We start from the raw sequence: 11,771 nt of genomic DNA on the forward strand, positions 1-11,771 counted from the left end.
CCAGCAACCACATGGTGGCTCACAACCACCCATAACAAGATCTGACGCACTCTTCTGGTGCATCTGAAGTCAGCTACAGTGTATTTATAATAATAAATCAATCTTTGGGCCGGAGCAAGCAAGGACTGAGCAAGTGGGGCCGACCAGAGCAAGTAGAGGTCCTAAATTCAATTCCCAACAACCAGATGAAGGCTCACAACCATCTGTACAGCTACAGTATATACTCATATACATAAAAAAATAAAAATAAATCTGAAGGGAGGGAGGAAGGCAGGGAGGGAGGCAGGCAGGCAGGCCCAAGCCAGAAGTGCTCACAGAATCAGGCCTGTGGCTCTGTTCTCATCTTCCATGAGTCCTTGAGAGGCAGGGTCAGCACAGCATTGGACCTGCTTCTCAGCTTTATGACTGAGCAGCTCTAGCTGATCCCTACCTGAGCCAACTGAGCTATGAGGTACGGGTTCACTTCTGCACACGTTGCTTGAACACACACCCAGGGCTTGACAACTTGCAGGTAAACTGTCAAGAATAAAAACAATGCACTTTCTCCACGCTAGCCAACATCTGCACTGCATGGTCAGCCTCACACTCCTGAGGTCAGAACAAATACAAGCCCCTACACACTTGCTTCCAAGAAAAACAGCCTACTATGGGTTTCCTGACCTTGCTTGGAATTCACTGAGTCTTCTATGGTCATGAACTGGTCTTTTGCTAAGAGTGACCCAGCCAATGGAGCAGAGACTATTGTGTTGGAATGGATGAGTGTTTGATTCACAAGACACGTATAAGACACGATATCCCACCACACACACACTGACTGGGCTGAGCAGCCGACGTCCTGTCACTTACAGGCTGAAAGTGCCTCATACTTGGGAGCTTTAAGTGTGACAGCTACTGGAATACCTAAGTACAGACCACAGCACAGTACAGTGTGTGATCCTCCTGCTATACTCACAGTGGCACTACCCCACATTGTGGCAAAATGATCCATCACCACCCTGGCCACAGGGCTGACCTTGGGCTTGGATAAAACCCCAGCAAGCAGCTAATGCAGAAACCACCCCACCCTTCAGAGGAAAAGCATCTTGCCAACACAAGACTGGTTTCTAAAGTTTATTAAAAATCAAAGAATAGAAAAACTTTACATAAAAATATGTCAATTTTAGTGTCCATATTGTTGTACACACAGAAAATTTAAACGTGATATCATTTTGTCAAACTGTAGCATACAGCCACAGTGGTCGCCAGGCCAATTCATCTGGTTCACCACTATGGGGACGGACACATACCTGTGCCTGTGGATGATAGAACTTTAAAATGCACATCTGCGGGTCACTCGAACGGCCCCACGGTGGCTCCTTAATGCAGATACAGTCAATATTGCTAATGTGTAAATTAGTACAGACTATGGACCAGTGTTCATAAATATTCTTTAGCAACAGGCTTCACAATTTAAATAATTTTAAATATTCTGGATGACTCCAATCCTCATGAGCTGCGGACCCATGTGCTACTCTGCTCTGGAATGTCTCCCAGAGTCAACAGTCTCACCAGGGCAGCAGGAGGCAGACCCAGACACACAGAGCTTGTCCTTGGCGAGGTGTCCAATGTCACTCAGACATTCATTCAGAATTCCCACTGCTGCGTGTCAACCAAGTGGCACGGCACTCAGCTTCTCGGCTTGACACTCTGCACTGGTGGACTGAGACCAGCCCGCTGTGGTGTTGAGCAGGTCCAGAAGTGAAGTCAGAGGCCTACAGCTGCAAGCACTCCAGGACAACTGTGGTGCTCCAGACTCAGGTCAGGCGATGGATGGATGCTTGTTCAAAAACAGTAACAAAGACAGTGGTTGTGGCAGACTACACTTGCATAGTATACCTGTACGCGTCTGAGCCAGGCACCAGCCGCTCCGGGCCCACACGGGGCTGTGCTCTCCTGCGATACATTAAAATCCCCCATGTGCCCTCAACAGCGGGGTCCTGTTCAGATATTTGCTCTTAACAGAACGAGTGCATACCTATGCAGATTCCTCAACGGAATCAACGAAATCCCTTTCTCCACATTCCTAAATCTGGGTGCCATTGTCTGTAATGATATTCACCAGGCCCATGACTCTAGACCCGTCACTTAATGACCAAAGCACGCCCAGAGTCACAATTCTTTACGATTTATGCGACGTGACAATCTCTCTTCCCCTTAGGTTCTTACTTCTGGCACTTTAAATGCTGGATTTGCTGTCTAGTTTATAAAAACCCAAACAAAATGTCAGAACTCGTGGTCAGAGCAGGACAACGGCTCAAGGCCTCCAGCCAGGCTGCCAGGTACACACTGGCCTCACAGAGCCACCAGGATGACTTGGCTCCTTCACTGCATCTAACCAAAAGACAAGACATAAAAACCAAGCCCACAGGCCCTCCCTCCTCACGGTGTTCATGTCATGATGCCATCAGATCACCAGCCAACGCGAGGAACCCAACTTAGAAAATGCAAATTGGGAAAGGACTTAAGCGTGTTTTAAAAAAAAATTCCCTCCTCCCTTAAATATAACTTATGTGAAAATATGAAATTAAATAAAAAATATCTGAGTTATTGCACAAATCATAAGTTTTCAATATTTACATAGAAAAACAGTCCCAAATTTTCAAACAAGACGTGAGGGCAGTAAAACAGCAGCCTGCCCACTCCGTCAGAAAGACACGGAGCAGGGCTTGGCGTCTCTGCCTGTGACAGACACGATGAGAACCCCAAATGGCCACCTAGCTGACCCGGCTACACAGCCGCACATCCAGTCCCTGACACTCCTAGGCCGCCCTGCTGGGCACGGATGAAGACTTCTAGGCAGGCAGACGCACATCCACATGTAGTAAGGCTTCACAGATGAGCACAAGGAGCTGTTCTGTAAGATGGATGCGGCCACCACACAAACATGCAGAGTGACCAGTGCTGGGCTGCGCTCGGCAGACCGCGGTGGAGGTGCTGGATGCTGGTCTCGGCTCCCCTGTGGTGCCCGAGGCCCGTGGGCAGTCAGTCAGACCATTATCTGCTGAGACTCACAGGCAGGCTGTCCCTTGTGTGTGCGTGCTTTTTCCTCCTCCAGCCGGTGCGGTTGTACTGATGGTGTCCTCGGTTGCCTACAGGAGGCCTCACGGCTCCACTGCCCACAGAGCTGTAGCCGCCACCCTGAGTGTGGTTGTGGGAGCCTTTCATGGACAGTTTCATGCCATTGTGCTGCTGGAGAGAGAGAGAGAAAGCAGGACTGGAGTGTAGCACACAGACCATGAGGTGAAAAGACACAATGTCCAACACGAACCCGCAGCCACATAATCACTGCTCCGGCATGCAGTTAGCAGAGGGAACCCTTCCCTCTGAACAGACTATCACTCCACTCAGGGCCTACAGACTTGTAATCTGCTCTGCCTTTTCACGGGTGTGAGAAGGTCCCTGCAGGGTCAGAGTCAACGAACCTGGGCCCATGGAGGCTCACAGAGACTGAACCACCAACCAGAGAGCACGCAGGGGAATTGTGGTCCAAGGGGCACAGGCCCCCGAGTGAGGAAGTGGCTGCAGTAAATAGCCCAGCAGCAGACAACACTTACCTTGTGATAGAGATGAGGACTAGACAGTGGGTTGGGAGATGCCGAGGGAATGGCTGGGGAAGTTACACTGTGAACAGCCTTCAAAGATGTGGTTCCCTCGACACCAGCCTGTCTGCAAGGAACAGGTGCGACTCCAAGGGTTGGCGGAGGGATAGTAACCCTGGTCTAGAAGGAAAGAGAAACATGAGCTTCCCACAAGTGAAAGCAGTGTGGGGTTGACTGTGCAAAGTCCATTCACACACATCTCCACAGAGCTCAGCTTCTGTTGTGACCCAAGGACACTGTGGCCTTGGAATTACAAACACCTCATCTTCTCAAACAGCAATTACAATACCAAGTTATGCCAGTCACTAGGTCATAAAATCTAATATTCTCCAAAGATCAAACCAAATTCAAAACAATTATAGCCATCAAAACAGTCACAGTCATTTTAGTCCCTAGAATGAGCCCCAAAGTGAACACCCCTCAGACCCCAGAGGAACAGAGGAACACAAGGAAGAGTCAAAGAGGGCGGTTGTATCTGGCCACCGCTCTGGCTTCTGCATCATCTGTCCCACCCAAAGCGAAAGAAAGCTGGTGAGAGCCACTCTTGGCCTGACAATGAAGGCATCGCTGCTTTACCCAGCACTTGCAGAGAGACTGGCTACAGTAGGAACGAACCCTTCACAGTAGAGCTCCACAGGGGGACAGCTGCCTCTATAGAAAACACATGGTGGAGAATCAGACACTCTGCTCCAGGCCATTACCACAAACTTTGGTTTCAAGCTCAGCCTGACTCACACTCACACAGGATACGCATACAACTGTGACAACCAACTGGGATCTACACCTACACTTTCTTAGACAGCACAGGTCCAAAACATCTCTGGCAGGAAACTGAAGCTGGCCCTGCACTGGGCTCTCTGAGACACTGACCTGACGAGTGACAAAGAGGCCTCCAGAGTGGGAGGGTGGGCAGTGTTCTTTTCAGAAGCAGACAGTTAGGTTGAACTGGGGCAGAATTTAATAGCTTCAACAACTTTTCCAATGCCTTGGAAAGTTCCAGTCTGTCGTCTGGGCTACACTGGGGAAACTATGTCAAACGCTCACCAACATTAGAGTCAGGTGCTTTAGTAGCTCAGCTTCAAAGCAGCTGTGTGGCAATGGATCCCAGCAGGGCCAGAGGACGCCAGGAAAGACATCTGCATGCTTCTGCTCTGTTTTACGCTCAACTCCCACTTAAAATGCTGCTTCTCCTTTCCAGGTAATAATGTACTGAGTGTATAAAAATCCAACTGATATATAATTGGGGTGTATGTGCAATACTGAACTATATTTTTCTTTTGATTCATTTTATATAAAATTTAAAAAGAGAAAAATTCCCAAGTAACGGCTAACAGAGAGAGTCTAAGCCCAAGCTGACACTTGGGTCTGCACACGGAGTTTCTGGGAGAGAGAAAGCACGTGTCTGCACAGCCAGCAGTGCGGGCCCTAGACACTGCACCACTGCAGGCAAAGAAGCACTGGGAACACCTGTCAGAGGCATCAGACTCCAGGTCAGAGACTGTGCTACACAACAGGCTGAGTTGTTCTGCAGCCCCCAAAGCATGGTCACTGCTGGGAGCCAGCACTAGACCCAGCCATCCACAAGAACCCTGATCTAGGGTCCTGCTTGCCCTGGATGCCGTCCCCAGGGAGGAAGCCTGTACCTGGTTGGTTGTTGTCATGATCAACGTTCTGGAAGCAGCAGGCTGGGGTTTGCTACTGGGCATTGGCAAGGCTGTGGGCAGGCTGGCCATCAGGGTAGTGGGTGCTTGCAGGCTGAACTGATAAACACTGGGCGCGGTGCAGGGCGGTGTGTCGGAGTCCTAGAGCGCAGCACAGAGACAAGGAGAGTCATAAGCACAGCGCTCCTGAGGTCTGAGCCAGGCGCCTTCAGGAGGAAGCTAGGGAAGGCCATTAGAGCAGACCTACCCTTCCTCAGTCATTGCAGCACGGAGAAAGACTAGGCTGCAGAAAATGCACACGAGACACATGGACCTAACTTGTAAATCTCTAAATCTTTTTCCAAAAAAAAAAAAACACTCAAACCACAGTTTGGCTGAGTGCTATCGATGGGTCATCTGAGCAATACAGCCCGGGGTTCTTAAAGCCTATGCCAAAGAACACCTAACAAGACTGACACTGACACACCACAGACACACACACACATAACCTCCCACCCACATGTACCCCACAGACATCCACCTCTCACACACACACATACACCCCCACATCCCTACACCCCAGCAAGGGACTGAGATGGAGGAGGGGGAGGAGGTCTTGAACTCCCTGCTACAGATGACAAGGACAGTGTCACCCCACAAGGAGGACGACAGTCAAGAGCAAAAGCCCACTCACAATGTCACTTCCAGAAAGTGAGGACACAGAAGAAGCAGAGGAGCCTGAAGACAGCAGCTGGGGACTGGACAGGGACAGAGTCAGGCGCTGGGTGTAAGGGGAGCTGGGCTCCCGGCTCTGCATCTGCTCCCCATTGCACGTGGTAATTCTCTCCTTTATCTTAATCCTGTTGTCTGGGGCAGGAAAGCAAAGTCCAGGTTAGTGATTAGTGCAGTGTGCTGCTGAACTCTGAATGCTAACAAACCTAACCTTATATCTGAATTAATCTAATTTTAAATGTGAATCAAACTAGTTATCAGAAAACACTAAAATCTGTCCAGTGCTGTGTAAGTCACAATCTGTAGCTGTCATAAACTATAAACATAGAACAAATATGCCCACTATCAATGTAGAATGTAGAATTCTGAAACACAAACACACTGGATTTCTAAGATTTGGAACGAAACCCATATGCATCTCAGTGATCTCTTGCCACTGTGTTGGAGTGCAGCTTCGTTTAATCAAATGCAACGTTAGCGACCACTCCCATCTGTTCCTCCCCCTAGCGACCACTCCCATCTGTTCCTCCCCCTAGCAACCACTTCCATCTATTCCTCCCCCTCCTTTACTGCAGCTACGACTCTATGTCTATAGGGTCCAGAGCTACAGAACGGACGGCCTATCAGAAAAAGTAGAAAAGGATCTATTTTCACAGCTTGAGCAACCCTACAACAGAGATGCTTCTGTGCTATGGTGAGAGGGCCATGCCTCACACTGCCAGTCTCTCACCTAGGTCTGGAGACGGGAGGATTCTGCTACCCCACTTTTCTTTGATCCACCTCCGGTAGTCGATCACTTCCTGCGTGACTTTGATGATTCTTCCTAAAGTACTGCAGAGAACAGGGTTGGACATAAACACTAGGTGTCAGATGTGAGGCTCGATAAAGACAGGAGAAAGCATGAGCTCTGACATGTTTACATTCACAGTATCATGAGATCACGGCACATCTGACATGCTTACATTCACAGTACCATGAGATCACGGCACAGACAAAGGCAGGTTCACTATGGAGAAGTCCTTAACCAAGATCTGTCTGTAGACAGATGATGGCTTCAATCCAGTTTAAGGGATGTCCATCAAGTCCTGACACTTTGTTTCCTACTGCACAGGTGAGGAGAGATACCCAGGTGCCCATCACAGGCTAGGGGCTGGCCTGCAACACTGTGTGTGGACAATCGATGGAAAGTCAGGCTCATTCCTAACAGTTTCCTGAGGCAGCCACCTCTGGAACAGACATTCACGCACTGCTGACAGCGATCTGTTCAGCCCACTTCTCCCCTTCCACCCTTGTCTCCTCCTGCTCCCCATGTGCACATACTATAGCAGCTCAGCTGAACTTAGAGAGAAGTGTGCCTGACTACCACTAAAGGAGACACTGTAGACTATCCTCAGTTGTAAACTGAAGGACGGCTGAACAGTTGTAGAGGCAGAGCCGTGTGTTCAGGTCTGAACCCACTCACAACCTAAGCAAGCACACCTACAGCTGCTGGACAGGCACCAACCGAGGCTTTCAAAGTCAGGGATCTGCCCTAATACAGCGTACCCCAAGTAAATATCACCCCACTAAGAAATGCTCAGTCCTGGGCCATGGGCTACCCAAAAGCCATCTTGATGCCAAAAAGCTTTCCTTATTATCAAGGTCCACTCAAGTATGACAGTGTACCCATCCATGCCACAGAAGCACATGACGAGAAAAAGTACACCTGCTACTCTACAGGAAAGAGGAGCCCAGAACCCAGGCACAAGACCCATTACCTTTCAGAATCCCTGTTGGGGTAAGACCTGGCAAGCGGTGACACAGCGTGGCTGAGCACAATGTAAGCGTAGTCAAACACCTGCTTCACCTGCATGGCCCCGTAGGAACTCCGTCCAACATCGTTTCCTGCAACACAAAGGCACCTGTCTCTCATACAAGGTAGGGGCTCACCACCAAACGCCTCCCAACTACAGCAGCTCAAGCAACAGGCATGTAAACACAGACCTGAGCGAGCTGCTGCAAGCTGCCGCTGACTGCAGTACACAGCTCATGGTATGTAAATGCACACAGGTTCAGTGCTTCAGGCTCTGTGGCCAGTCTACTCCCAACAATGGAAAGGGGGCAGTCACGGTGTCTGACAGTTCAGAGTCTGCTAAGACCCCAGGTAGCAGAAAAGGGAAAAAGAGAAAAAAGGGAAGCCCACACCACAAGGAAATCCATAATATCCAACACACCAACCAGCAGTGTGGACTTGGCATGATCAATATCATGATAAGCGCTGAGTGGCACACAGTGTGAGGGGGTTGTTGACACTGAACAGAGCATCAGAACTGGAAGGAAGCCCTTTAAGGGAAGAATGCTGTATTACAAACTCACAGAGCAAAGCAAATGAAGCTAATACTAGCATCAAGAGGAACTGTAACTCCTACATAGATTCATTGTTCAGTCACCTCAAGTATGGGATTTTAGGGAGGATATTGGAATTTCATCTTCCTAGATGCAGCTACAGGAGTTAACGCAGGCACACTGAAATAGAACCTGAAGACATGGGGCACTCAAATAGGTGACACACTGTTAGGATGTTCCCCCGGAAACCCCACCTCTCCTCTATGGGATCCGTCAGCCACTTAAAGACAGCTGACTGGTATTGTCTACTTTCCTTTCAATTGATTTTTAAAGAAATTAATCTCACCCTAGAACAGTTTAAAAATGATTGTTAAATTTGAGGATAGTAGGGGGAAGAAAATACCCATGGGAGGAGATACGGAGACCAAGTGTGGAGCAGAGACTGAAGGAAAGGCCATCCAGAGACTGTCCCACCTGGGGATCAATCCCATATACAGTCACCAAACCCAGACACTAGTGTGGATGCCAATAAGTGCTTGCTGACTGGAGCCTGATAAAGCTGTCTCCTGAAAGGCTCCGCCAGAGCCTGACAAATACAGAAGTGGATGTTCACAGCCATCCACTGCACAGGGTCCCCAATGGAGGAGCTAGAGAAAGGACTGAAGGAGCTGAAGAGGTTTGCAGCCCCATAGGAGGAACAATAATTAATATCAACCAACCAGAGCTCCCAGAGCTCCCAGGGACTAAACCACCAATCAATGAGTACACATGGAGGGACCCATGGCTCCAGCTGCATATGTAGCAGAGGATGGCCTTGTAGGACATCAATGAGAGGAGAGGCTCTTGGTCTTGTGAAGGCTTGATGACCCAGTGTAGGGGAGTGCACAGGGAAGTGGGAGTGGGTGGTTGGTGAGCAGGGGAAGGGGAATGGGGATAGGGGATTTTCAGAGGGGAAACCAGGAAAGGGGGTAACATTTGAAATGTAAATAAAGAAAATATCTAATAAAAACATTATTTTAAAAAATTGAGGATAGTAACTAAATAAGGAACAGGAGCAGAATAATAAAAGACTGAATACAAATGAGAGCACAAACTGAGATCTGAGAGTCGTGTGGACAAGGCTCCCCTAGCACAGAACACCAACGTGGCCAGCTCAGGAGACCATGGCTACAGCGCAGCGCAGTTCCATGAAAGAAGAGCAAAGCCGAGGCGTCTGCAGCCTCCCGTCGTACTGTTGTCACTGCCTGCCCTGATCCCATCACTGCATTTAGCCTATCACCCAAGACAGGCTCAATATGTATGTGCAGAGTTGAAGAGCAAGCACCAGGAAGGACTATAACTAAACAAGAATGTGAAGCAGTTATCAGGTTGGCAAGGATTTAAAGACCAAGTGTTGCCACAGTGGGAGAGACAAGCTCCCTTACACATGACAGCGGGGTGGGGCTTGGAGTCCTAGCTCAGCCACCACATGATCCGCAGCGACACAGGAAAGCCATGGAGAGTCACCTGCAGGAGACCCCATTCTTCACTTCCTGGCCCATGCTTCCTTCCAGAAGTGAATGTTTCCTGTGAGGACTCCCTGATTAGCCTTTCCTAGTTCTGATATTTACAGAACGTAAACATTTTAGAATGCAGTAAACTTGTTAGAATCCTGAAAGTGTCCCCACTGAGTTCTGCTTTTAGAGATAACCCAGCACTGTAATCCCAGCCAGAGCGGGCAAGCTCACCAGGCAGTAAGGGGTCCTCAATGCACAGCATCGATGGTCGGTACCCACTGGTCATGGCTTTCATGATCTCTTCTTTGGCGATATAGGCACCTCCTTCTTTTATTCTAATACCAGTTTTCAAGTAATTAAAATTCCTTCCATAAAGTTCAAAAAATTCTACAAGAAGCATTCCCAGGTTTTCATCAGCTCTCCGGGCATCGATTCTTGGATGTAACTGTAAAAGCAAGAGAGCCACCGGCATATGAATTCAAGCTACACTCCAACGACACTCCCCCTGCAGCTCTCCAGGAACCCAGAGGGGTCCCCACTCTCTAGCACCTGAGAAAACACAAGACAATGGACAGCCTCTGTCAGTGGGGGGCTTGACAGAAAGAAGACATCTCAACATCCATTCAGACCACAACATCCAGACACACACAGCTAGTTACCCTTATGCTGCCAATGGTAAGTTTTCCACATTCTGCACAACTGTCATCTGGATGGTGGCTGCACGGTTCATATCAATGTCATCATCCTGACAAGCCACCAGTAGGTGGCAGGACAAGACTGAACAGTATCACAATCATTGGACCAGGATGTGAGTGGATGGAGCTAACTCCGCCTGGGAACTCACTTCTGGCTTTCACACATCACTGTCAGGCTACTTCACCAGCACACTTTGTTCTGGCAAGCCACAGCCTCTCTGTGACACTGGACCACGATCCCTGATAACTCCCAGGTGCCAGTAACTTTACAGACCTGAGCTGCCCACTACAGAATGAGCTTGGGCACACCTGTTACTCTCAGCAACCAAGTGGCTCATCGCTTCCATGGTCACACAGAGGACTCTGTCCTTTGCACAATTCTAGATGGTGACGGTCAAGCCCCCCTAGTGTCCAAGTCCTGGTAGCACAGGGCTGAGGCATGAATGTGGTCTTCCAGGAATAATCCCTCATAATGTCAGAGTTCTGCCCTCCTCCACAGAACAGGGCAGTCCTCTTGCCAAGCCTTTATGTCCTTGCTTTTGAGCCAAATCAAATATTCAAGGCAGCCCAGTACAGGGCCCGGCCTTCTTCCCTCAGGCAGCTGTGAGATAAGCAGAATGCTACACCAGGTCCAGCCTCAGGTGGGTGGTCTCCCACACAGGCACTGAAAGAGGAGGGCTATCCCATCTGCATAGCTCTGTGAGGCCTGACAGCCAGAAGGAGGCCAGTAGCAGCACACCAGGAAGCCTTGGGAAACCCCACAAGGTAACACCACCTGTCCTGACAAGATATCCGGAGCACATTACCTCAAATCGGGGGTACTCAAGATATAAACAGAGGCCATGGAGCTAAGAGTAATGTTCCCCACTGTGGTGTGCTGTGAGAAAGGGGTGCGCTGCATGGAGCTCACAGCTCAGCACTGTAAGCCTCTCTGCTGGCACACCTGGGGACGAATGCTTCAGGGGCAACACGTCTGCATCAAAGCTCACACACACACACACACACACAGTCTGAGCTACAGTCTGACTTGCAGGCTAGCAGTGTCACTGGGAATAACAAACCCTCAGCAAGTACTCACAAAGGAGAACCAGTGATATACATGGGGAAAGAGACTTGGACAGCCATGGGGACACACACACACACAGTGATATACATGGGGACATACATACACTCTCAGTGATATACATGGGGACATACATACACTCTCAGTGATATACATGGGACACACACTCACAGTGATATACA

The 11,771-nt window shown here is 49.3% G+C and overlaps 1 protein-coding gene across 3 annotated transcripts in view; it reads right to left on the minus strand.

The window, feature by feature from the left end:
• Positions 1–1,102: 1,102 nt before the first annotated feature.
• The window catches only part of Tent4a (terminal nucleotidyltransferase 4A), a 35,178-nt gene continuing 24,509 nt past the window's right edge, over positions 1,103–11,771 (minus strand). Inside the window, exons 7-13 of one of the 3 annotated variants that reach the window (XM_021208395.2) lie at positions 10,063–10,276; positions 7,768–7,894; positions 6,741–6,841; positions 5,973–6,145; positions 5,282–5,440; positions 3,594–3,758; positions 1,103–3,225 (exon numbers count right to left, since the gene is read on the minus strand). In XM_021208395.2, coding sequence (XP_021064054.2) covers positions 3,034–3,225; positions 3,594–3,758; positions 5,282–5,440; positions 5,973–6,145; positions 6,741–6,841; positions 7,768–7,894; positions 10,063–10,276 — 1,131 coding nt within the window. In that variant the 3' untranslated portion in view covers positions 1,103–3,033. Of the gene's footprint in view, positions 3,229–3,593; positions 3,759–5,281; positions 5,441–5,972; positions 6,146–6,740; positions 6,842–7,767; positions 7,895–10,062; positions 10,277–11,771 lie in introns of all 3 variants that reach the window. The other 2 variants (XM_021208394.2, XM_029544004.1) reach the window with 2 other exon arrangements.

The sequence above is a fragment of the Mus pahari genome, chromosome 11 (genome assembly GCF_900095145.1).
Source record: "Mus pahari chromosome 11, PAHARI_EIJ_v1.1, whole genome shotgun sequence".
NCBI classification, from domain to species: Eukaryota; Metazoa; Chordata; class Mammalia; order Rodentia; family Muridae; genus Mus; species Mus pahari.